Source organism: Trichechus manatus, unplaced genomic scaffold, assembly GCF_000243295.1.
Source record: "Trichechus manatus latirostris isolate Lorelei unplaced genomic scaffold, TriManLat1.0 scaffold00006, whole genome shotgun sequence".
NCBI lineage: Eukaryota > Metazoa > Chordata > Mammalia > Sirenia > Trichechidae > Trichechus > Trichechus manatus.
In genome coordinates this window covers 1,207,693-1,234,707 of record NW_004443942.1, presented here as the reverse complement: position 1 = coordinate 1,234,707, position 27,015 = coordinate 1,207,693, and the positions used below count along the sequence as shown (strand labels likewise).

Genomic DNA, 27,015 nt, shown 5'->3' with positions numbered 1-27,015 from the left:
CCCGCAGCCGCCGCACCATCCATGGGGGTCGCGTGCCGCGGCTGTCCCGGGGCGGCCCGGGCGCTGCTGCTGCTGCTGCCGCTGCTGCTGACAGCGGTCTTACCGCCTGGCCGGGGCCGCGCCACAGGGCCGCCAGAGGGTGAGTGTCCGGCTGTGGGGCGCACCTGGCACGGCGCGAGGGGTGTGCAGGGCCGGAGCCGGGAAGAGCTGCCCTGGGTCCCCTCGCGGGGTCACCCCAAGCTGGGTGGCCGGGCCAGGGGCTTAGTGGTGAGAGCTCCGCGTGGCCCCAGCTTCCCTGGGGCCCTCACCCGCCGGCCAGGCCAAGGCGCCAGCACTGACTGCTTGGGCCATAGGCCCAGGGCCTGCGTCCCGCGGCCCGGCCTCGGACCCGGGTCTGATGACAGTTGCTGCCGCCCCGGGTCCCTGGAGAGCGCTTGCTGGTCAGACTGTCCTCAGCCGGGTGAGCAGGAAGGAAGGTGTGCTGGATATGGGGGTCTCAGTTTCTCACTGTGTAAGTGGGGAAACTGAGGGTCCCGGCGAGGGTACATCTGTGAGGCCATGACAGCTCTGCCTCTTCTTTCTTCTGGGGCTGGGAAACTGCAAGCTCCAGGAATTCAAGGACTTTTCTGTTTGTGGAACAGATCTGCAATCCGGGAATACCCTTAAGTAGCCTTTTTAGCAGCAAGCCTGGGTTTTCTGCAGCTGGAGATAAGTACTCAGAACATTCTGCGCTAACTGGACTTGCAATACTTTCAAAACACTTTTGTTTTTAATCAACATCCTGGAGTGGTTGTCAGTGCAGGAAATACTTCTGCCAAGGCCGCTTTCTAGGTTGAGAGAGGTGGGCAGTGGTGTGTGGGGGTGTGAGGGAGACATCATTCCCTCTTTAATCTGAGGGCTCAGGTCGGAGTCTGCTCAGAGTCCAGAGCAAGCTTTCCCCCGCTGTACTCCAAGCCCTGAGAAAGCTGCCAATAGATGCTGGGTTTTCAGAACTTTTTGCTAACCTGGTTCTTCTTCCTTCAGCACACATTGTTTATTGCCTATTCACGTGCCAGGCACTGTGCTTGGCATGACAGACGCAGACTCAGTTTGTTGTCAAGACACCATCTAGTTGAGGAAACAGGCAGGAAAACAGGCAGTGACAACCCCACATGATATGTGCTAGAATGGAGATGAATGTGGGAGCATGTGGTGGGGCACACTTCACCTACACTGGGAGTCACAGCAGGCTTCCTGGAGGAGGTGGAGCTGCACTGAGTCTGGAAGGACTGTAGGTGAGGGTGGGGATGTTTCAGCCAGAAGGAACAGGTTGTGCCTGGAAATGGTGTGGTTCATTTTAGGGACGCCTAAGCAGTTTGGATTTCAAGAAGTGAAGTAGGGTGGGTGGGTGGGTGGGAGATGGTTCTGGAGAGGGGCCAAGGCCAGCTCATGCAGGGCTTGGAGCACTATACCAGGAGCTTGCTGTGGTGTTCTTTTGCAGACGTGGACGAGTGTGCCCAAGGGCTGGATGACTGCCATGCCAATGCCCTGTGTCAGAACACACCCACCTCTTACAAGTGCATCTGCAAACCTGGTTACCAGGGAGAGGGCAGGCAGTGTGAGGGTAAGTGATTGGGGGCCAGTGGTGGGTGGGCCAGCAAAGGAAGCTCCTCACCTTCTTAGCCCTTATAGTGGCCACTTATGTTGGTTAAAAGTTCTACCCCTCCCCAAAGTCACATCACCCACCCCCTGTAATGTATTTCAGAAGCATAGAGGTCCGGGAATGTTAGGTCTTTCCCAGAGCTGATCACACATTTTTACCTGAGTTTGAATTGTTCCTTATGTCTAGCTTCTAAAAAGAAAAAGGGGTACTTTAGTGTCTTTTGACCCTGCTCTGTTTGGGAGCAGAAAGTAAATAGCACATTGACCAGGAGAGCCCACCTGTGCCTCCATGGGGCTGTTTGTACCCTTACCCTGGAGCCTTAAGTGCTAAAGTCCTGCCCTCCCCAGCTGGCACTGGAAGCTCCATCTTGTCTGTGACTTGGGGCTGTTTGGCATCTGACCTGCCAAGCTTTAGAGCTACATGAAGGGCCTGTCTTGACTGGAGCTTCAGGTGCACCCTGAAAAAATGTGTGCAGAGGGATATTTTAAGTCTTTAGAGCTGCAAGTTTTGGAGCCCGAAGTCTGAACTCTGCCATTTTGTGTTCTGAGCCAGTGGGGATTAGCTTAGTGTCACAAACTCTAAGTTCAGAACTGGCTGGAGACTGGGCACTCATAGGAGGAAGCTGTGCCTGGGGATGGAAATCATGGCATGTCAGAGCTGGCAGGACTTTTCAGAGATCTCTGGGCCAATCCTATCACTCATTTACAGATGGGGACACTGAGGCTCAGAGGATTTAGGAGAGAGGTTTGTGACCGTGATCATACAGTTAGTCTGCAGGTGAAGGAAAAAGTCAGGTATCCACCCCAGCTCTGTCCCCCACCCCACATCTCTCATATTCACTCAGCTTCCTGGTATCCCTCTTTGGTTGTGTGAGAGATCCTAATATTTATAGTTGTCCCATGCAGGAAGAAGTTTAAAATTGATGGGAGTGCATTGAACTCATCTCTGCAACTCCCTCCTTGCCTCTGGACCCTACCTTGAAAAGCATGTTCGTGGTCCCCTTTTCAATTCTTTACAACTTAGGCTTAACTCTGGTGGGAACTGATCTTTTGAATACTTGCATAACTTGTAAGCCTAGTAAGACAGTCCCTTCCAGACACTTTAAAAGATGCTTTAACTTCTTTAGGTCAGGAGGAAAACATTTATTAAACATCTATTTGGTGCCATTTGATGGCCTAGCGTTAATATCCTGATGTTTCAAACCACACTGTTGCATATTATGACCTCTCAATAAATAATAAAGATTCTTGGTATTAGAACAGTTTGTAATATCCAGTAGTGCCTGGTATATGGTAGCACTCAATAAACATTCTTGTTTTTGAATACATGAATGTGCAAGTTAGGCTTAATAACTAGCAACTTAACAAATGTCTTTTCTAACAAACAGACGAACCCACAAGTGAAATATCTAGATATAGAATGTATTGATCAGATAGCTGTGTGACTGTCAGATGCTTTTGTAGCATTGTCTCCTTGTCTTCTTAGCTCAGCTGAGACACGTGAGATTTTCAAAATGAATTTTATTAAAAAGGAAGGGAAGACTAAAAGAAAATATAGACAGCGAATATGTATAACAGATGGGATTATAATGGGCAAGTTCAGATCTGGTGGTAGTTAAAGACATGGCTCGGGCAATCATTCAGGAAGCTCTCCTTTATGCATGGGGAGCAAAGTTTTTTCCTTTCTCAGCAGGAGAGGAGTGCTCCTAGTCAGGTTCACAGCAGGTGGGGCTGATGGCTCATCCATGAAGCCCTTGTGTTTCTCCAAGTTCGCATTTACTCTGAGACAGGCAGCCATCTCTCTCTCTCTCTCTCTGCCCTATGTCATGTGAGGCCAAAGGGCCATCTCCTCCAGAAACATCTCTCTGCCTATCCCTCTATACATCTTCTCCCTCAGTACTGGAACTCACGTTAGTACCCTGGTTGGGAGAAGAACATTCGCTTTTCTATCTCCTCCAGTCACTGTATACTCTCTGGAAGCAGAAATGGTGCTATCAGTTTCTTTTAGATATATAGTACATATTTAGTAAATGATGTTGAATGACAAGCAGCAAGAGTTTCCTTACTCTTAGCTTTTGGGTTTGACATATTTATTACAAATGAAATTGAATTGCCAACAGTTTATAGTTGAAAAGTCTACTATTTAGTTTAAAATAACTGATGATTGATTGGCGTTGTTGTACATACATTTAAATTTGTTTAAAAACAATATATGATTATTGCAATAAAAGGCCAAACAGTACAAAAATGTATAAAATAGAAAATTAAAGAGCCTCCTATCTCTTGATGCACAGGTAGTCACTGTTAACAGTTAACACTAAAACTCTAGTAGGATTGAATCTTTTGAATACTTGTAGTATTTATAAACCTAGAAGTAAGGATGTCCCTGTTTTGTTTGGATTTCTAGGTACAGAAATCCAGAATTGGAAATTTTTTTACAAGAATGAAAAGGAGAGAAAATGAAAATTGCAAGGATTAAAAAATATAGATATTCAAAGATGTAACTCCTTTATCTGTGGTTCTTGGCCCATTAGTTTTTAAGGCTTTTGGGTCCAACCCGTGGTATCCTTTGTGCTGTAATCATTGAGAGCCTCTTGCTTAAGTTTAAATTCAAGGATGGGAAGTAGGTTTGCCCAGGGTGACCAGAGTTTTAGTCTCCACAAATGTTCTTGTGCAAAAACGCTGAGAAATGAAAGTATGTTCCCTGAATAAATAGTGTTTAAAATAATGTGATTCAGAAGTGGCTTTAGGTAAATGATGTTTTATTCCAAATGGTCTTTCTTGTATCCTGGACTTTGGGGATCTCAGAGATCAGTATCCATTATATATCCTCACCTCTCAGTTTAAGGAAGTGAATCAAGCTTACTTAACAAGAATGAATCTAAACTTGGTCTTTGTATAAGGAGCTGGATTTTTCCTTAAAAAATTTTTATTTTGAAATAATTTTAAACTTCAGAAAGTTGCAAAAGTAATGCTGAGTTCACATATACCTTTCACCCATCATACCCTAATGTCAACAGCTTACATAACCACAGTATAGTTATCAACACCAGGAAATTAACATTGGCACAATACTATTTAAAAAAACTACAGACCTCCTTCAACTTTGGCCAGTTTTTCCCTAGTGTTTTTTTTTTCTGTTCCAGGTTCCCACATTACATTTAGTCATTGGGTCTCCTTTGTCTCCTCCAATCTGTTACACTCTCTCAGTCTTTCCTTGTCTTTCACGACATTGACATATTTGATCAGTACTCGTCAGTTCTTTGGTAGAATATCTTATGTTTTCTCATAAGATTGAGGTTATGCATTTTTGGCAAAGCAAAAACCCTATGGAGTAGTTCTACTTTGCACACATGAGGTTGCTGTAAGTTGGAATGACAACCAATAACACCACCATCACAGAGTGTCTAACTCAGTGCATCACATGAGGGCACGTGATGTCAACAAGTCCCATTATAGGTGGTGTTAACCTTGATCACCTGGTTAAGATGGTGTCTGTTGGGTTTTTCCATTGCAGAGTTACTGTTTTTTCCCTTTTGCAATATATGGAGTCCTGGTGGCACAGTGATTAAGGTCTCACCTGCTAACCAAAAGGTCAGCAGTTTGAATCCATCAGCTTCTCCTTGGAAACCCTATGGGACAGTTCTACTCTCTCCTATAGGGTTGCTATGAGTCTGAATCAACTTGATGACAATGGGTTTGGTTTTTTTTTTTTTGCAATAGATACAGGTCTTGCGGGTTATACTTTGGGACTTAGCCAATTTCCTTTTTCTCTTCAAATCTTCATCCACTGATTTTAGCATCCATCTGTGGATCTTGCCTGCAACAATTATTACTGTGGTGTGTTCCTAATGGTATTTTTGTATTTCTCTCTTTCCTTCAACATTTATTAGTTGGAATTCTTCTGTAAGGAAGAGCTGTCCCTTCTCATTCATACATAACATACATAAACTCATTGCTGCTGAGTCAATTCCGACTTGTAGCAACCCTATAGGACAGAGTAGAACTGCCCCATATGATTTCCAAGGGGCAGACTGCCACATCTTTCTTCTGTGGAGCAGAAGAACCACTGACCTTTTTGTTAACAGACAAGTACTTAATCATTGCGCTACCAGGGCTCCTTCATGCATCCATACATATATACATATCATTAGGGACTTATAGGTATTTATTTTATTCTATCTATAATTATTTTTTAATTTTGTCTCAAATTGTTCCAGCTTTGGCTATTGGGAACTCCTCCAGGTTATCTCCTGTGTCCTTTTGACATGCACTCATCCTTTTTTGAGAAATTCCTAATTTTCTGGCACCACAAGATGTTCCAGACTCATATCTCCCCCTCCCCATCCCTGGAATCAAACCACTTTTCCAAGGGTCCTTGGTTCCATTTATTGGCAAAAGGTATATAGAAACCAAGATCTGGATACTAGGTGTTGCTACTGGGGTGTCATTGCTCCTAGGGCTTGTCAGGAAATATATGTACACATGTTAACCCATACTTCCACACATAGATCTGTCTATCTATCTATCTATCTGTCTGTCTGTCTGTCTATCATCTATCTATCTAGGCTTGGAATCAGGAGTATTTATATATATATATATATCCACAAGTTACAGTAATACTCCTGATTCTAAGCCAATACCACAAGGTTAACACTAACCTCCCCTTTCCTTATTTGTAACTTCTTTCTTTAACAGTGAGAAACCTGGCTCTCAATATCTACAATATATTTACTTATTTATTCCTAGTATATGCATAAAATATTTACAAAATTAACAGCCCGTAACTTTGTGAGAAACAAGTTGGCTAACTAGAGTGCAGTATTTCTATACTATTATTTTTGTTTTTAGCCTCACAGTATCCAGTCAAGATGCCTTTTCCAGTTCCTTAAAAAATCAGTTACTGTGGAGTCAACTCCAACTCATGGCAACCCCTTGTGTGTCAGAGTAGAACTATACTGTACAGGAGTTTTGATGGCTGAGTTTTCAGAAGTAGATTTCCAGGCCTTTCTTCTGAGGTGTCTCTGGGTGGACTTGAACCTCCAACGTTTTGGTTAGCAGCCGAGCATGTTAATGGTTTGCATGACCCAGGGACTCTTCAAAGTTACTTAGATTAGTACTTTTCTTCCCCTTCCCCTTCAGAATGGTTATATTATTCATTTATAATGTGTTCGTTTCTCTTTGTATTCCATTTTTTATCCTCTTCCACCCCCCACTCCTGCTTCCTGTTGCTGTTACGTATATATGCATATATGTAAAGCATTACTATGGTCTAAACCTATATAAAAAGATATAATCAGAGAAGTTTTGCTCCTTCCTCATCCCTACTACTCTTTTCCATTCCCCCTTCTTTCCACCCCTTTCCTGACCCTCTGTTGGTAAACAATATCATTAGTTTCTGGTTTATCCTTCTTATATTTCTTTTCCACAAATAAGCAGATACATATGCATTTCATTTTTTTCTTTTTAACAACTTTATTGATATATAATTTAAATAACATAAAATTCACCCATTTAAGTGTACAAATCAGTGATTTGGTAAACTAGCTGAATCGTGCATTCATTACCATAATGCAGTTTTAGAACATTTTCTTCACTCCAAGAAGATCCCCCATGCTTGGGATCACAGTAGAGGGTCCTGGACGGAGCTGAAGAAAAACATAGAACAAAAAAAGATCAGACTTACTGGTCTGACAGAGACTGGAGAAAATCCGAGAGTATGGCCCTTGGACACCCTTTTAACTCAATGCTGAGTTCACTCCTAAAGTTCACCCTTCAGCTAAAGATTAGACAGGCCCATAAAACAAACAATAATACACATAGCTCAGCCATGTATTTGAGACTAAATGGGCACATCGGCCCAGGGGCAAGAATTAGAAGGCAGGAGGGGACAGGAAAGCTGGACGAATAGAAATGGGGAACCCAAGGTAGACAAGAGGGGAGTGTTGACATGTCACACGGTTGGCAACCAAGGTCACAAAACAATATGTGTATTAATTGTTTAATGAGAAATTAATTTGCTATGTAAACCTTCATCTAAAGCACACACACACACACACACAAAAGATCCCTCATACCCATGGACAGTTAATCCTTATTCCCAGTCCCAGTCCCAGTCCACCACTAATCTACTTCTTGGCTCTATAAATGTGACTTTTCTGCACATTTTATGTAAATGGAATCATATAATATGTGATCTTTTGTGTTTGGCTTCTTTGATTTGCCATAATGTTTTGAAGTTCTTTTGTGTTATAGAGTATATCAGTATTTCATTCTTTTTTATTGTTGAATAATATTCCAGTATATGGATATACCACATTTTTTTTATTCATTCACTAGTTGATGTACCTTCGGGTTGTTTCTACTTTCTGGCTATTGTGAATAATGCTGCTAGAACATTTACATGTAAGTCTTTGTATAGATATGTTTGCATTTGTCTTGGGTTGTTCTAGAGGTTGAATTGCTGGGTCATATGGTAAATTTATGTTTAATTTTTTAAAAACCTGCCAAACTGTTTTCCAAAGTGGCTGTGCCATTTTACATTTCTACCAGAAATATATGAGGGTTCCCATTTCTCCACATCCTCACCAACATTTGTTAACGTCTGTCTTTTTTATTATAGCTATTCTAGTGTGTGTGAAATGGTATCTCATTGTGGTTTTAATTTGCTCATCCCTAGTAATTAATGATGTTAAACATCTTTTCATGTGCTTCTTAGTCATTCACGTATCGTTTTTGGTGATGTCTGTTCATATCTTCTGCTTATTTTAAAATTGGGTTGTTTGTCTTCCTCTTATTGAGTTATAAGAGTTCTTTGTATATTATAGATAGAAGTCCTTTTAAAAGTATTACAGTTTTAGATTTTACATTTAGCTATAATCCATTTTGAGTTAATTTTTGTATGTTGTATGAGGTAAGGGTCTAAATTCATATTTCCCAGCACCATTTGTTGAAAACAATATCATTTCCCCCAGTGAATTCTCTTAGCACATTTGCTGAAAATCAAGTGACCATAAATATAAGGCTTTATTTCTGGACTCTCGATCCTATTCCATTGATTAATCCTTATGCCTGTACCAAATGTCTTGATAACTGTAGCATTATAGTAAGTTTTGAAATTGATACGTAAAAGTCCTTCACATTTGTTCTTTTACAAAATTGTTTTGGCTTTTCTGGGTCTTTTGCATTTCCATATAAATTTTAGGATGAGTTTGCCAATTTTTGCAAAAAAAGCTTGTTGGAATTTCACGCATTTTTTTTTTGGTATCCTCTTCTTTCTTATATGAAGGGTAGCATACTCTTTTGTGTTTTACTTTTTTCATTTAACAGTATATCCTGGAAATTACTCCAAAGCAGTTCATAGGGATCTTTGTTTTTCATTCATTTTTACAGCTTCATAGTACTCCATTGAGTAGATGTGCCATAGTTCATTCTACCACTCTCCTATGTTTGAGCATTTAAGTTGTTTCCAGTGTTTTACAATTATAAACAATGCTGTGATGAATAACTTTGTGCATATGTTTTTCTGTTTTGGAGATGTATCTTCCAGGTATGTTCCTAGAAGTGGGATGGCTGGTTAAAAGGTAAATGCATACGTAGTTTTGTTAGGTATTGCCAGATTTCTCCCTAGAAGGAATGTACCAATTTGTATGCCCACCAGAGTGCCTGTTTCCCCATAGCCTGCCAAAAGAATATTTTGTCATCCTTTTTAATTTTTGCTGGTCTAGTAAGTAAGAAGTGGCATCACAGTATTGTTATAAATTGCATTTCTCTAATTATAAAAATGTTTGAAGATTTTTTTTTTGTTTGAGAGCCACTTTTATTTGATTTTTTGAATTATCTGTTCCTGTCTTTTTTACATTATTTTTTATAAACACTTATATTTCTTGATTCTCTTTTATGAGAACTGAAACTTATTTGGTGGAAATGGTCTGCTTTATTTATTGCAGTTTATGGTTTGTGTAATCTGAAACCTAGCCTTTAAGAAGCAAGCTTTGAGTGGAATCTCTGTTAGGTTTGCTCTACAGAAAAATCCAACAAGTGAGATGTTGAAAAGTGAATGTAAAAGATAATGCCAACTCAGGAGTAGACTTGGTGACCTTGTCTCCATATCAAAGATTTGGCACTTGTCTGATTCACTTCTGTTTTCATCCTCAGACATTGATGAATGTGAAAACGAACTCAGCGGAGGTTGTGTCCATGACTGTTTGAATATTCCAGGCAACTATCGTTGCACTTGTTTCGATGGCTTCATGTTGGCTCATGATGGTCACAATTGTCTTGGTAAGGAAAACATTTAGAAACGGTGATTCTCCTTTACACTTCTTCCAGCACCCCCACACTTTTGTTTCCTTCGATGAAAATATACTCATTAAGACAAGATGGAGAATAGAGACTTATGTTGTCTGCTCCCCAAGAGATCAGACTTCTTGATAGAAAATCAGATAAAGTGTTTTTAGTTTTTATGTGATGATTCATAATATAAAACCTCCATTTGCCTGAGGAGGTGGGTGGACAGGGTCATTATTATTTATTGATTTTCTAGAATTGATTTGTCACTTTTAAGATTTTTGGTCTTATTTTTAAAAGATCCTTACTTACAACCATTTCTTTAGCTCTGTAAGCATCTGTATTCTGGAATTAGGTAGAGCTCCTTGTCTTGAAATAACTCCAAATGTTGCACAGATTACAGCTGGGTAGACTCCCTCTTTTTTTTTTTTTTTTTTTAAAGAGAGGAAAAGACAAACAGGAACTTTCCACTAACATCTTCCTAGTATTCCACAAAACAGAAACATCTGCTGGAGTTTCAATTGCTGAGTTAAGGACTGCAAAAGGTGTTGTTTACACTGGTTCCTTATCCAGGAATAAAGCAAAACTTAGAAACAGCAAGCAATTAGATGAGGTTGAGTGTTGCATGATCTTAGAGGATGCAGCACACACACCTGGCAGGCAGGTCTGTTTGCATCCCAGTGCTACTTATATCAATTGTACAAGAAGACATCATGGGAGGCGCATAGCCTCCCATGTCAAAGGATCCTAATGACCCTTCCTGTGGTTGACCTGCTGGTGTACATGTAGGAATCTAATGAGCAGCTTGGGCCGGCCCCTGACTCTGTGGGGACAGCTATTCAGATGTCCCCTTATGGTGAATAGGAATGACCACTTGATCAAATGCTTTGAGATCAGCATAAAAGGCACTGGATATGTACAGGCAGAACTTGTTTTTTGAGTGATGGGGCTCTGAAGCAAGGGAGGGGAGTATTTCCTTTTGAACTCAACACTTGTATGGCCTTTATTCCACTTTAGTGTCACCTAGAGCCCCATCCTGATATAGACTCTGTCGCTTCCTGCTCTGTGTGAGAAGTCAGGCTCTTAGGTGTACAGACCACTTGGCCTTCCAAGCCTGCACCGAGTCAGTAAGATCTGATGAGGGCTGCAGTTTCAACAACCCCTCTGCAGACTTTCTAAGCAATCAGTACCACCAAGGAACACATTTGAGAGACATTTTAAGAACAGGAAACAAATCAAGATTAATTTAAAAATCAGAAAAATGAAATCACTTTCAGTGTCTGATTTGTTGGGAAGCATATAGTATGTTTTTACCATTTTCAAGGGAAATCTCCCATTCCCCTTTGATTTGCCAACAGTGGCATTTTGCTCCCGTGCTCTAATCTACAGCATGGTGAGAGGGTCACAGTCCCCGGGGAGAGAGTGTGAGCTTCCTAAGAGCAAGGAGCTGAACCATCTGAGGGTTGGGGCTGGGTGGGGTGGCTCTTAGGTGAAAGCTTGCTGAGAAATCCTGAGGCCAGAGTCTTTTCTTGCCTTGGCCGCTAACACAGATATTTCGGCAGAGTATCACCATTTTCCCTCCTTGGGGTTCCTTTGTGGACTTTGTAGCTAAGGATCCCTGAGACTTCCCTGAGTGTCTACAGAGTATGTCTGAAGGGGCTAAGGATTCTTTAATAGGAAAGCACCAGAAAATAAAATCGTACATTTAGAAGCTCAGGACCAGCACACCAAGAGACTTCTCTGCCATTGAGACTTGCAAGGGCTGAAGCATTTTGTGACAAGAAAGCAACTCAGAGCCAAATACTGTTCAGGAGTGGCATTTCCTGTGTTCTCTGGGATGACCCTTCGCTTCTCCTTGGTCCCCTAACCACACATTAGCCACAAATATATTAGCCAGAATATACAGTGTACGAACACCATTTAGCTCTGGCATAAAACCCAGAGTGCACCGAGATCATAACCGCGTGTGATCTTGAAAAATGAATGCAGCTCTTCAATGCAGCTTACTGCAGCTGAATGCAGTTTCTATTTATTGAGTGTCTGGGAGCACATCACAGCTATTCGGCGTTACAGTAGAGTTCTCAACCCTGGCCACATGTTAGAATCACCTGTGAAGGAGCAGCTTGGGCCATGAAGTTTTAAAAATACACCATTGCCTAGGCCTCATCCAAGACTGGTTATATCAGTATCTCTGAAGGTGGGGATGCTAAGGTGTGGCCAGGGTTGAGAACCACTGTTTCATAATCTGGAGAAACTCATCCAGCCTAGTGAACAACATCTGTGTATGTAAACACACACACACATTTGTACATTTATCCAATCATGGTGTATCACTCAGCTGCATGACATGATTCTAATTGCTTCGAAGAAAAGGAATGGTGGGTTAAATGTGGAGTAGGGATGTGGCAGCTTGAAGGGGAGCATGCCTTTACTCAAAACCAATCCAGAAATTGATGTTCAGGAAACAGACCTCTCCTGCTTACCTGGAGTCCTCACTGTGGATACTTAGGCCAGGTGTGTTCCAGCGCGACTCATCCTCAGGAATGTGCTTTCTTTACCCCTTGGCATAGAGAAGGGCAAGTTTGTTAGACTTCAGGGGATGGCCCAAGTCCCATCAGTTTAGTCAGGCATCTGCTTGGTAGCATGGGAGGACAGATGACTAAGATCTGAAGCTTGAAACCAGATAACAGATATTTAAATGTGAATTTTCTTGTTACACATGTGCCCAGGAGCTACTGATAGGCACATGAGAAATTAGGCTGGAGAAAATAAATTGCTTTTATAGCAGCCTTCTCCTTGAGCTTTGTCACTGGAAGTGTCCTCTTCTTTGGCTCTAGTGATGCTGTGCTCTCTTTCTTGTTTGTTCATTCACTGAACAGTAAATGAGCAGCTGCTATGTGCCAGCGCTGGGCTAAATACCACAGAAGTCTGACCTCTAGGAGTTTGCAATCTAGTGGAGATGGATAAGATTTTGAGAATGCAGTGAAGTAAGTATGCACAGGGTGTTATAGGACACGTGGAAGGTCCCCTAGGGTAGTGTTGAAGTCATGGTAGAAGGCAGGTCAGGGAAGGCTTCCTTCCTCCTTGCCTTTTTGCCTGCTCCTTCTCTGGGGCTTCAGCTCCTGGGACATAGACATTCTCCAGAATTCTACCTCTGGCTGTCTCCTCCCTGCTGTCTTTCTCTACCTTTCCATATTCCTGCCTTTGGCTGTCTCATCTACATCCATCACTTTATTAGGCAACTGCAAGTAAATGATTTTCAAAGCTATACTTACAAGATCCGATTCTCTTCCAACCAATTGCCTCAGGTTTCCCGCTGTCCCTGGAATGTCAGCTCCCTGCCTTGGTTGGGGCCAACCGTATCTCCACCCCTATTTTTGTACCTAGCGCTGCTCTCCCTCCCTGTTTCTCAGCCAAAAAGCCTCAGTGTCAGCTTCCGGCCCTGTAATAATGCCCTACCGCACAACCCAAGAGGCTCCATGCCCTGTAGGCCCCATACCACAGTGCCTTTTCTATCTTGTCCATTCTGAGCAATCACACTGCCAGGCCCCAGGTCCAGCCCCCACCAGCTCTGGCCATGGCTATTTCAGGCATGTGTGTGAAGCTGGACTCCCAGGCTTTTGATTTATTCCCTTTCCCTCTGTCCTACCCTCAGCTGCCACCTTATTTTTCCCAAAGCAGTATCTGAGCATGTCCCTTTCTGCTCTAGTGGTTTCCAACTGCCTTCCAAATTAAGTAGCAACTTCTTTGTCTGGTATTCAAAGTCCTCTGCAGTGTGACCCTAATCTATCTTCCCAACTTTATCTCCTGTAACTTCCCTACATGTACCTTGTGCTCCAGCCAAATTGAATGACTCACTGTTATCTGAATAGACTTCATGCTTCCCAGCCTATGCTATTGCTCACACTGTGTCTTCTGCCTGGAGTCCTTTTCCTGATTTATAATTGAAGAAATCCTTAAGATGCTGTCTTCACCAGTTTTTCGATAAAACCCATCCTGATACCCCACAACCTGTTTCCTTTGTGCCACCTTTTCCCTTATCTCATAATTATTTGTATATTTGTCTCTCTCCCTGTACTGAAGGAAATTCTCCTAGAAGGAAGGAATTTTTTCTTGCTCATCTGTATTTTACTGTCTCGCACAGTGCTTTGGAAAGAGAAGGTGTTCCGAAAATGTTTACTGAACTGGTTCTCTTGTGTTCATGTGGAGGGCCTAGCTAAGTGAGCCCCAGACCCATGAGGGCTGGGTTAATCTTCTGTGGGCCCAAAGGGCTGGGATTCTAAGAGCTTCTGTGATGCAAGGACCCAAAGAAGGGACCTCATCTCTGCTTAGCAGGAGCCCCTGAGATGCTGGGCTGGGTGGGGTATGTAAATATTCACAAAAACAAAGCCTGTTCCTTTTTTCCTTCCAGATGTGGACGAGTGCCTGGAGAATAATGGTGGCTGCCAGCACATCTGTGTCAACGTCATGGGGAGCTACGAGTGCCGCTGCAAGGAGGGGTTTTTCCTGAGTGACAATCAGCACACGTGCATTCACCGCTCAGAAGGTACCTTTGCCCTGCTGTGGGTAGGGGGCAGGGCCACATCTGAGACCTCCCCCTAGCAGTGAACTTAAAGGGAAGCATGGGGTAGAAAGCTCTGGAGACTTGAGAACTAGTCCAGACTCTGCTACTGGGTAACTCTGGGCAAGTTATTTTTGCTTCAACTTCCCTACCTGGCAAAATCAGTGGGTTGGATTGGGTGAGCTCTGAGGTCCCCTTGAACTTCACATCCTCTGATTCTAATCTTTAAATAGAGAACGTTTCAAACATGAGTAAATGTCTCAGGAGAAATATGATGGATGATATGCCATGTTTTTCAAAAAGGTGCTGGAAACCACAGCACTAGTACGAGCCTGCTCCTTGCTTTGTGTGGATAGGGAGGGGGCTGGATCCTTCCTAAGGAGACTTTCAATGAATTGCTCTGTTTTAAACCCCAAGCTAGATCTGGCCCTTCCCTATGCTTTGCATTTTTGCGCTCTGAGCCTCTGGGGTTCTGTGGGGCTGATGGACTCCCTCCTCCGACTTGGGCTGTCTGTGCCATGACTTCCTTCACCTCATGTCATTGAGGGCCAGATTACCCAATAAGCAATGTACACATGAGCCCAGTTGTGCCTTCCCACCAATCTGCAGTGCACACTTTCACCTCTTCCCCACCACATCGAAGAGGTGGTGAAACCCCTGTGAAATTGCTCACCACAGACTAGCAAGTAAATACAATTAAGCCCTCGTGAACCTTGCTCAATACAAGCTGGTGCATACCGTGCTTACTGGTTAATCCGCCCCTGCTGTCATCACTTACTATTCCTCCACATTTGCCGAAAACTCTTCTCTTCTGACGGCCTCCCTTTCCTTCTCTTCCTTGCTTTTAGCTTGTACCTTTTTCATTCCTCTAATATTTTAGTGGGTTCTTGGGAAGGAGAGACACTAAATACATGTGACCAAACATCCATTTTTAACTGACTGTCTTCCTTTTAATTCATCTCTGCCCTTTATTAAGCCGAAGAACCACATTTTGGTATCTGTGTGCATTTTTCCTGGGTTTGCATCTGCCTGCTTTTAGGGGAAGTACCTTAAATATGAGACTATTAATTCCCTTTGACTGTGCTGCTTGTTCATTTTCATAACTTAACAATGAGGTGATTTTAAGGTCTTCTAGTTTTTAATCATGAATTTGTAGGTTTATTGTTTTAATCATGGTTTTAGTGACTTTTGTAAGGGCTTCTTCGTGGAAGATAATTTTTTCTCCATTATTCCCAGAATGATGGTTTATACCTTACCCTTGACTAGAATACCTGTTTGGATACTAGGAAGAATTGTCAGAGAAAACACCAGGGGCTGGTGGGTTTAATGCCTAATACTACCCATGAGTCTGCTCATTCTCAGTGTTTGGGGCAGGGGAGTCACACACACTGGCTATAACCAGATGATTCCTTATCTCATGCTAGGTGTCGCCTTTGATAGAGTAGCATTTGGGTTTCATTTTTCTGCCAGGTTCTCTGGAGTCTTGAGTATGCCCTGTAGTCTTGTCCGAAGCAGGCAGAACTCATGGGGGAATGAAATCATAGATGCCAGCAGCTCAGGGGGATCCGAATCTCAGGTCATCTCACTTTTTGGCAGCTCAAAGCTGCCTGCTGGGAAGTCACTCTGACTTTCTCTTTAGGTGGCTGGGGAGGAAGGTGGGGGCTCAGCGGTAAAGCCATTGCTTGAACACTCCCAGAATTGATTCCACCGGCTCACAAAGCAGCTTGTAGTGATTACGACCATCTATTATCCTTGCACTTCTCCCCTCCTGCAAACCCCCAAGACTGATTACAGCTACAGACTGTAACACTCCCATCACAGAAACAAATACAAAAGCAATTCCTTTCTGCAAACTGTGGTTTCTAAATTTTCTATAATTCAGACATTCTTGGATCCCCTGAAGGGTATTTAAAATGAACATATTTGTTTGAAACTAAAACCAAAATCCAAGAATTTGAGTTGTGGTCTGGAAGCCCTGTATGTGATTTTCTGTTGCATTTCAACCTGATTGCTTGGCAAGTCCATTGTGGTGCGAGCTGACAGATTATAACTGTTTGTAGCTGAAACCCCTTCCAGTCTAAGGTTTTAACTCTTCAAATAGAACAACATGCAAATAATGTTCCTCTAGGATTTCTGCCTTTATTTGCATATTAAACCCTTAGAAATTGCATTAAATTAATAGACCTTAAAACCTACCATTGACTCCCTAAAAATGTTTAAAAGAAGGTAATACTGCAAGCTAGCCTCTTCTAGTGTTGCTACTGTTGTCTTTAATAATTATTTACAAAATGCTCTTCAGTCTAAAGGATTATGATAGCTGGTTCTGAGGGAAAGCTCAAGCTATTGATTTTTCTTTCTTGATTTTAGAGACCCCCAAAGCTCTGATAAAGAGACTGTGTGTTTTCACCCATGTAATGGGGGTAGGCTGGGGAGAGATACATCACTCCCAGCCTGCCTTTGTTCCTATTCATGGGTGCTCAGGCTCTCAAAATGAGCATTCCTCTCTTGTTTTGTCTGGTCTGAGAATATTTTTAGATGGTTGTGCTGCTGCCTTTTCAGAGTAATGAGGAAGGGGCTGTACTCTTAGCAGGCTATTTTTCTACTTTATGGAATGTTTCTTGACCTGTTCTCAGGGCACATTTTAATTTGGTTTCGAGAAATATTCTTCAGTGGAACCCTGAGCCTGGGGAGCACCAGAATGGGGTGTTCAAATGTTCTCAAGCTGTTTCCCTCCTGGTCAAGTAACAACCTAACTGCGATTGCCAGGCCAGGGCCTCCTGGTTTGGACCAGATCGGTCTGCCTCCTCTAACAGTGGCCTTACTTGAGTCAGGGTACTCTGAAAAGCTTTAGAGTCACCTGTTGAAAGGCCTCAGCATTTCCAGAGCCATTTAAGCCTCCATTACCTTCCAGTAACTTTATGATATGACTTCAAGGGGCGACGTCTTTGTGTATCCCCATAGCATCTGGCACACGGTTAGTTCTTACGAAATATTTCTTGTGTAAATGAGTTGCTCTGAGGCAGTAAAGGTCACTTTTCGGATGTCTTTAACAGACTTGTAAACAGAGTTTTAAAAAGAGAAGAAGAAGAAAAAGCTGACCTGTTGGGGAGTGTGCTTTCCAGGTGTCTTCCTGCCTTTTCTTGGGCACTGTTAAATTTACCTCTGGGTGCTCCCGGGACTTGTTATTTCGAATACTCTGCTGACCTAAGGACAAACACAGGGCTTGCTAGGCCTTCTCAGGAGGACAGGACACTGCTTCCGGAGGCAGCTTCTACCTCCTTGTGCCGTCATGGTTCTGGAGAGCAAATAACATCTTCAGGATTACCAGCTGGAGCAAAGAGAACTTTTCACCGATCCAGTACATGCCTCTTTCTGTGTAAATTGACAGCAGCCCTTGGCATGGGTGAATGGATCCCAGCAACATCCAGTGGATTGAGAGGTGGAGTGCAAACAACTCGTAGCTATCGGATAAAAAAGGAGATGGTTTTAAGAGAGACTCAAGAGAGTATGGTTGTATGAACTGTTGTGCTGTCTTTTGGAATAAGGATGGTATCTGTTTGTATTAAAACAGTTGTTCCAGTTAAGCATAGATAGGAGGCTCTGTGGTGAGAATTGGAGGAGACTTTTGACCCCTTAGGACCTATTGGCTTAAGGTTTCAGGGCACAGTACAGAACAGGATTGGATCTTAGAGAAGTGAATGAAAGCTTTTTGTTCTCACAGCCATTATTAGAAGGTGTCTTGTTAGTAGAGAGCTAATGAGAACAAAGCCCCTATTCTCAACGATGTTTTAGAGTTGCATTACACAAATGTGAAGAGGCAACATACGAACAGATACTTAATAACACAGTACAAACCAAGCAGATGTTTAGGGAATACTCTTGGGTGTGCTGGTAGGCAGCAAGGTCTCAAAGAACCGGTGCTGAGATGAGCCACGATGCTGGTGAAACGTGGGCGTTTACGTCGCTGTCTCACTGTCTCCCCATCAGGTGGTGTTGTTGGTATTCCCATTGAGTTGGCTCTGACTCACGGTGACCCTACGTAAACAGAAAGAAATGTTCCCGGCCCTGCATCATTTTACTAGACAATATTCTGTTGTGATCCACAGGGTTTTCACTGACTAATTTTCGGAAGTAGATCACCAGGCCATTCTTCCTGTTTTAGTCTGGGAGCTCTGCTGAAATCTGTTCACCATGGGTGATCCTGCTGGTTTTTGAAATACTGATAGCATGCTTCCAGCATCATAGCAATCTGATAAATGGGTGGTGGCCCCATCATTTAGACGCATGTTAAACTATCCAGGAAAATAATCCCCCTTCCTGTACCACTACCACAAAATTGTGACTAATGGAAACTTATACCTAAAAAAATTATACAGCAGCTAAAAGAAACTGCATGTATGAGGTCTGTCTTTCTGTTGACTTTGTTGCTGTGTTGTTTCTATGACACTATCTGCCAGAGGCTTATGCCTTGAGCCTGCTGAGGAAGGAGACGAGAGAGTAACAGAGGATGGGTCCCATAAGAGAGGTCCCTAGGCAGGTGTCCGTGTGATGATATTAACATGCAGTGGTCACATTCACCTCCAAAGTGTGGATTTGGTGGAGGAGGGGATCTAAATGTTTTGAAAATTGTTTTCAAGGGTATGTAAAAAGTTGGACATCTTCACCAGTCTATCTGCAGCTTTTCTTAGGGGGATTCTCCTTTGTCCCTTGCATTCTCGATCAGCTAGAGGGTAATGATATAGCAGAGATGAGAGTCTGAGCACTGGTTTCTGGGGTCAGCAGATTTTGATCCCTCACCCAACAGAGGGCTCCTGGGGGGAACTTTCTTTTCAATTTATTGGGAAGGCTCCCACCTCTTTAGGAGAGCTGAGACATCGTATCTCATGGGTGACATAAGAAATTTTTCATGCCTCTGTTAATTGATCAGCTTGATTTTAATGGCATATTCTTGTTTCAAAAAAAAATTTTAATTTTATTGTGTTAAAATATATATAACAAAAATAGCTGTTTTAACCACTATCCATTTCTAAAAGTTATTCATCACCCCAAACAGAAACTTAGTACTCTTTAAGCAGTAACTCCGCATTCCTCCCCCCCGCAGCCTCTTACAACCACTAATAAACTTTTGTCTCTATGCATTTGCCAATTCTAGATATTTCGTATAAGCTAATGATGTACTTTTTTAAAAGGTGAGGCTGATGGAGACCCAGACAGGCAGGTCTGTGGCCCACCTTCCAGCCCCTTGCAGCTCCCCTTGGCTCAGGATTCTGACCACAGCTGGTCACCTGCCACATGCTGCTGTTTTGCAGAGGGCCTGAGCTGCATGAATAAGGATCACGGCTGTAGTCACATCTGCAAGGAGGCCCCAAGGGGCAGTGCCGCCTGCGAGTGCAGGCCTGGTTTTGAGCTGGCCAAGAACCAGAGAGACTGCATCTGTAAGTATGGACTAGTGCATGCCCACGCTGGGGACCACCATACCCCAGAGGTTGTTTTTCGCAGCCCCGGCATCAGAAATGCCACCACATCAGCAACAGGGAAGGCACCTGGCACCTCCACCAGGCACTTAGTTCACTGTAGAAAGGTGGTCTCCCATAGGGAAGGGAAATGATGTTCTTTTAAGGGGCCAATCAGAAGGAAATTAAATTCAGGAGTAAAGAGTGTGAATGTTGGGGAGCAGGGCTCCCTATCCCCACAGAATAAAGTCAGATTTCTTGTCCAATAGCTCTTTGCTACCTGATTCCTACATCTCTTACAAGCTTCATCTGTCTCCTTTGCCCAAACATCAAATCCTTGCCTTTTGAAGAACAGCCTGTATTCTTTCGTGCCTCCAAGCCTTTTCCCAAGCCTTCCTTCCTTCCTGGCTTGGCAAATTGTTACTCAACCTTTAATATCCTGCCTAATTTCCAATATAATAGGATATTAGCTATCATTTTTTGGAGTATTTATTATGTGCAAAGGTTTGTCTCAAGCATATGCCTTATTCCATTTAATCCTTATAACCACCACCCTTTGTGCTAAGTTATTATTATCTTTACTTTTCAGTTGAGAAAATTATGGAGAAGTTAAAGCAACAAGGTCACACAAGGAGTAAGTGGCAAATTAGGATTCAAACCTAGGTCTACCCCACTCTAAAGCTTGTGCTCTTAATCCCTTGCTATACTACCTCAGAAGCCTTCCCAAATGGCCTCAGACAGGGCAGTCATTTTGTATTTTTGCTCCCACAGCCCTTTGTTCATTCCTTAATTATATTGCATGACACTCTGGGTTAAATTGTGTATTTATGTGTCTGACTCCCCAATTATGAGCAACTCCAAGTCAAGGACTGGTCTTGTTTTTACCTCTCAGTATCCTCTTGGCACCTACTACAGCACATGTCCAATCACATTTGTTTAATGAATGGGTGAATAAATGGTATACATAGTCCAGACATAGCCGACACAGAATGATAGAGATAGTGAAACTCCATTAGGTAACAGGAAACAACTGACAATTAAAGGTATTTCTAAACTACTAATTATACCAGAGAAAACACTAAGAATTTCCCCTTAGGAACTCTTCCCAAACCTATGGACAGAAGACTGCTGCAATTTTTGCTAGGGATGGTTGTTTACAGTGAGTAGACCTTAGAGGTTAAGAGGTGAGAACACAGTTTCCGCAGTGAGACTTGTCTCCACTGCCCCAATCACAAAGTAGAGTGTGGCCTGGAAGCCTGCCCAGTCAGGGCTGGTACACAATCACACTCAGATAACAGGCAGGCTCTGACAAGCTCTTGTTTTTGTTAGCTGCTGTCAAGTTGGCCCCCGACTCATGGTGACCCCATACACAGTGGGATTAGACCATTGTGATCAACGGGGTTTTCACTGACTGACTTTTGGAAATAGGTTACCAGCCTTTCTTCCTACTCTGTCTTAGTCTGGAAGCTCTGCTGAAACCTGTTCAGCATCAAGCAACACGCAAGCCTCCACTGGCAGATGGGTGGTAGCTGCATATGAGGTGCATTGGCCAGGAATTGAACCTGGGTCTACTGCATAGAAGGCGAGAATTCTGAACTACCACTACTTTCATGGCAAGATCTTAGGACCCCTGAAAGTGAGTCTCTCTGGGAGGGCTCCCAGTGGGCTGAGCAGAGTGGAAACCACTTCTCCTGCCAGAGGAACAAAACTGCCTCCAGCTATGGTCAGAAGGAGGAAACACATCCTCCAAATACTCAGCTGTGAAGTGAGACTCTCAGCATTTTACAATTTTTCAGGGGTCAGTTACTGGAGGTAGAACACTAGAAAGTTTGCATTTTAAAAATTTAAATGTTTTTAAGATGTCACTGCTCAAATACTATTACAACAGCATTTAAGGAAAAATAAATAAATCCAGAATCCCACCACATAACCATCTGTTTTGACTTTTTTCCATATTTCTATTTAGTTGTTCATATGCATACACAAGTTATACATAACTGTAATCATAGAATGTTTTTCTTACATCAGAAATATGTTGTTATTATTTTTTAAATTAGGAAAATTACACATGCTTATGTAAGAATCCAAGCAGTCCAGAAGTGTATAAAGAAAACATGCAGTCTTCTCCCCTTCTCCTTGCCTTTGCCAGAGGTGACCACTGTTAACAGTTTGATAAGGAGATAGTTTTGTTTTGTTTTGGCCTGTCATCAATGATTTCGTACATAGTCTTTATAATTATTGGTTAATATTGCATTAATCATGTACAAAGAGTCATCATTTCTTCTGATTACCCTCCCTTCAAACTAATCCATATAGAATTCAATGGGAGAAATCCTAACATATATGTATAAATTAAGGAGCCCTGGTGGTACAGTGGTTAAAGCTCTCAGCAGCTAACCGAAAGGTCAGTGGTTTGAACTACCAGCCACTCCATAGGAGAAAGAGGTGGCAGCCTGCTTCCATAAAGATTACAGCCTCGGAAACCCTACGGGGCAGTTCTACTCTGTCCTATAGTGTCACTGTGAGTTGGAATCAACTCAATGACAGTGGCAACAGGTTACGTACAAATTAGATATTGTCTGTTTAAAATGCTGTTGCATTCCCCAAAGTACCAGTAGCGCTGAATTAATACACAAATTTCTCTAGCAAGAGCAAAGCACTACTCTAGATTCTCTTGATATAATTTCCCTTAAATAGTGAAAATCTCCCTCGACTCTCCCATCTCCATCATCCTGTATGACTTTGTTCAAACCTGTGTTTCCACATTTCTATGTGTGTAGTGACTATCTGTTTACATGACTGTCTCCCCCATAGGACAGGGTGTGAGTCAGGCTTAGCTCTTTAATGCACAGTGCATGGCACATACAAGGTTCTCAGATACTTGCTGAATGAAAATCAGAGTTCTTAAGCAAACCAGCCGTGCTTGTGGAAATCTCAGTGCTTTATGTGCCAAATCATTTTCCTCTCAGTGACCTGTAACCATGGAAACGGTGGGTGCCAGCACTCCTGTGAGGACACGGCAACAGGCCCAGAGTGTAGCTGCCATCCACAGTATAAGATGCACACAGATGGGCGGAGCTGCCTCGGTGAGTGCTGACACACCCACTGGGTGAGGGTCTGCCCAAGCCTGTACATACCCTGAATGCAGGCACTCTCGGTGGTGGTGCTTAGCACCAGGTGCAAGGCTTTCTTCATATGTTGCAGTCGGCGTGGTCTAAGCCTGGACTGGGGGTAAGGGACAGGGATCTAGACCCTACTCTGTCCCTCTTTTCCTGTGTTACCTTGGAAAGCCCTTCCTCCTCTCTTGGACCAGACTGCTCCTGACACTGGTGTTCTGGAGACTAGGACAGCATATCCCAAGGGGCGAGGGCTAAGTGAAGCTAGAGCTAGCTGTTTGGGATGACAGAACAGTCTTTACAGTCAGCAGGAACTAGTATAGCATGTCTTTTGCTAGCTCTGTTTTAGAGGTTTCCAGGCTCAGTTTGTTTTGTCCTGCCCTGCAGGAACTGGGGTGAATCTGAAGCTCACATTCCCTGTTTTTTTTTTGATCACTGCAATATGCTTAAAATATCTTTCCCCTATTTAATGTTTACTAAGGATCTGTGGCCACTTAACATGCTGTGTTTCCCGCAGAGCCTCATTACAACACATTTTTATTGCGTGAACAGAGCCACATATCTTAAATTATTCTCATGTCTGGGATTTCAGGAGACGTGGTTGTGCAGGGGATGAATAACTTGACTCATTCTGAGAACTGTGCTCTTTGTCTTCTTGTAGAGCAAGAGGACGCTGCCCTGGAGGTGATGGAGAGCAATACCACGTCAGTGGTGGATGGGGATAAACGGGTGAAACGAAGGCTGCTCATGGGTAGGCGCTTCAACCCCACCCCCCTGGCAACTGACATTGTCCCTTTCCCTCCCCAACTTACTGCATCAGGCCTGAGCTTATGGGCCATCCACTCTAAGACCAGCTGGACCGGAATGAACAGCTCCTGCCAAGCCAGGACATGTGTTCTTCACCCAGTGCAAGGGCTCAGTCATCATCCAAGACCCCTGGCATTGTGGAAGGCACACCAGCCGAGCCATCGGAATAACTAGACTCGCCTCCAGCACTGCTCCGACTAGCTCTGAGACCGTAGGCAAACTGCCCTGAACCTCCGTCTCCTGGTCTGTAAAACAGATATAATAAAACCTACCTCTTCAGGCTGTCAGGAAGCTCAATTAAGATAATAATATGCAAAAATGCCCAGAGCCCTGTGCCTGGAATTTAGTGGGCAGTCAGTGAATGTCAGTTTCCTCCCTTCTGAGTAACCATAATCAGAGAGGCACTTGGGGCAGCCTGTAGTTTAGCATGGCAATTTGTCTTTTTTTTTTTTTTTAACTCAGCCGATGTTAACGGTAGAAGAGATGAATGGAAAAGAATGACGTTTGACTGTGGGACATGGGAACATCTGCCCAGCAGGTAGAACAGCCGAGCTGGAGACAAGAGCCAAAGTAGAAGCGGTGGCTGTGGTGGGTGGGAATCAAACAGGTCCTTTGACAGATTGTTATTCTGGAGAAAGAGTAGCTTGACCTAAACAAAACTGATCTTTTGACAGCTACTGTTTTAATAATCAAGTGAGAATATTGAACAGCCATTGGTAACCAATCAGGTGACATTTCTAAGATCTTTTCTGCCTTTTAAAAATTATTTTTTTAATTGCCTTAAATTAAAATGCTATATATGAATAATATAAAAACTTAATTAGTACTACTAAGCTTATAATGAAACACTTAATTTTCTTGCCTCATTCCTTCCTATCCCCTTATCGTATTTGCCAGAGGCAACGATTTTCATTTCTCCTAGCTGTGTTTTGTTCTGACTTCCTCCGTATTTCTGGAAAATGAAGTGTATACAGGTATTTCTTAATGTGTCAGTTTTAGATATTAGCTTTTGACTTCCTATTATGGAAGACTAGGATTAACCTCTCCCCTACACTCCCTCATACACATACTCTCCCCTATACTCTTAGTGTATTTTTATCACAATTTAAATCAGTATTACATGTGTACATCATTGTGACTATGAGTAAATATGATTCATTTCTGAGTCATGTAATATGTTATGATTATATTTTCTTTGTTTGCTTAGTTTTCTAAATACCTATTATCAATTCTTTTGCAAATTTCTGACAGAACTCTAAACCTGTTTATGCTCAAGCACAGCAAGTAACTTACCAATTCAATTTTCTTCTTAAAAAATCTCTTCTGAGGCTCCCTCTCTCCTGCAGTAGTAGGGCCTGACTCCTGGCTGGCTGCACATCTCTCATCTGGGATCTGGGTTTTTCCTTTACTATCAGCCTATGAATTCCCTCTGCCACTCTCCTGTTTTGATGGATCCCACGTTGTCTCTTTTGTTAGTTTACATCCTTGTTTTATTAGAACATATTCTGTAGTACCTTCCTGAGAAAAGTACATGAGATGTAGGTTTTTAAAAATTTTCCATGCCTGAAAATGGCTTTATTCTAACTTCACCCTTTGTTAAGAATTTGGCTCAGTATAGAATTTAGAGTTAGAATAATATTCCATCAGAATTTTTATGTTATTTCTCCATTGTTTTCAAGCGTTCAGTGTTGCTTCAAGAAGTCTAAAGTCATTTTGATTCTTGATCCTTTGTATGAAACCTATGAAAGATTCTGTCTGGAACCTTTGAGGATCTTCTTGTCTCCAGTCATCTGAAACTTCACAATAATGTTTCTTAGTGTTTGTTTTTCCACCTGTTGTGCTGAGCAATCAGTAGGCCTTTTCTATATGAACATTCATGTCCCTCGGTTCTGAGAAATTTTCTTTTCTCCATTTTTTCTGTTCTCTCTCTCTCTGGAACTCTTCTTAGTTGGCTGTTGTAACTCTTGGATTGATCCTCTAGTTTTCTTATCTTTTCTCTGTATTTTTGTTCTACTTTCTAGGAAGTTTCTGCAATTTTGTCTTCTAATCCTCCAGTATGATTTTTTTTTGATTTCTGCTTTCATGTTTTAAATTTTTAAGAATTTAATTTTGTTCTCTGATTATTCTTTTGTTGTAGGAACCTGTTCTTATTTCATGGATATGTTTCTTGTCTTTCTGAGGAAATTAATTGTAAGGTACTTTAAAAAAAAAAAAACAACTTTTGTTCCCTATTATTATCTTTGTTCCCTCCAAGTTCCTTTTTCTATATTTGTTTGATTTGGTGTGTTTATTTCATATTAGAGGCTTTCCCAAAATGTCTGGTAATTCTTGGATGACTTCATATTTCCTAAAAAAAGCCAGTTGGATGCCCTATTGACTGACGGGCTTTATGTTTGGGTGATTAGGCAGTGACTTAGGCATTCATTTGGATATGCTCATATGCCAATATCTATAAGTCTTTTCACTTGTGCAGACCAGTTTTCTGGAGCAGAATCCTTCAATCTCCCGCCTAGGGGATAGAGGCTTGGCTGCTAGTATTCTGGGAGCTGAGGAGATGGTGAGGGTTTGAGATCTCTCTTTTCAGAATATATACTTTACCTGATGGTGCCTCACCCTCACCCTCTGCTATTCCTGGTGTCAAGTCTGGTGCCTCTCTGGTGCAGCTTCTCCAGAGAATAAATATCTCTGCTTTAGCAAGAAAAGAAAGGGGTAGTCTCCTGGCTGTGTGGAATTAAGGAGGGACTCTGGGGGCTTATCTATTTCCTCTACAGACTCTCAACCAATCCTCTTGTTTTTACCTCCGTCCTTATCTCTGTCTCTGAGGTAACTTGGTACCTCCAATTCCCAGGCCTTTCTGGGATTCTTTGGCTCAGATGAGCTTACCACTTGTTTGTACACCCTCTGCAGACTGATAGGACTTAGGTTTCTGCTGTGGTTGTTACTGCCCATCCATTGACATGCCACTTCCAGGAAATTTAACATTTTTCATTGACTTCTCCTCTCATGTTTTCTTTGCCCTTCAGCATTTATACTTTTTTATTCTATCTATTTATTCTCATTTTAGTGAGCTTTTGAGTGGAAACAGACATATGTGCATGTTCTATCTGTCATATTTAGTTAGAACTAAAGGTTTCCCCCACCCTCAGGC

At 42.5% G+C, this 27,015-nt stretch overlaps 1 protein-coding gene across 3 annotated transcripts in view; it reads left to right on the top strand.

Annotated features, from left to right (window-relative positions):
- The first annotated feature begins 6 nt into the window (after nucleotides 1-6).
- The window catches only part of SCUBE2 (signal peptide, CUB domain and EGF like domain containing 2), a 76,599-nt gene continuing 49,590 nt past the window's right edge, over nucleotides 7-27,015 (top strand). Inside the window, exons 1-7 of one of the 3 annotated variants that reach the window (XM_004369632.1) lie at nucleotides 7-139; nucleotides 1,481-1,603; nucleotides 9,799-9,924; nucleotides 14,342-14,476; nucleotides 19,801-19,926; nucleotides 22,914-23,030; nucleotides 23,722-23,811. In XM_004369632.1, coding sequence (XP_004369689.1) covers nucleotides 22-139; nucleotides 1,481-1,603; nucleotides 9,799-9,924; nucleotides 14,342-14,476; nucleotides 19,801-19,926; nucleotides 22,914-23,030; nucleotides 23,722-23,811 — 835 coding nt within the window. In that variant the 5' untranslated portion in view covers nucleotides 7-21. The remainder of the gene's footprint in view (nucleotides 140-1,480; nucleotides 1,604-9,798; nucleotides 9,925-14,341; nucleotides 14,477-19,800; nucleotides 19,927-22,913; nucleotides 23,031-23,721; nucleotides 23,812-27,015) is intronic. The other 2 variants (XM_004369633.1, XM_023737078.1) reach the window with 2 other exon arrangements.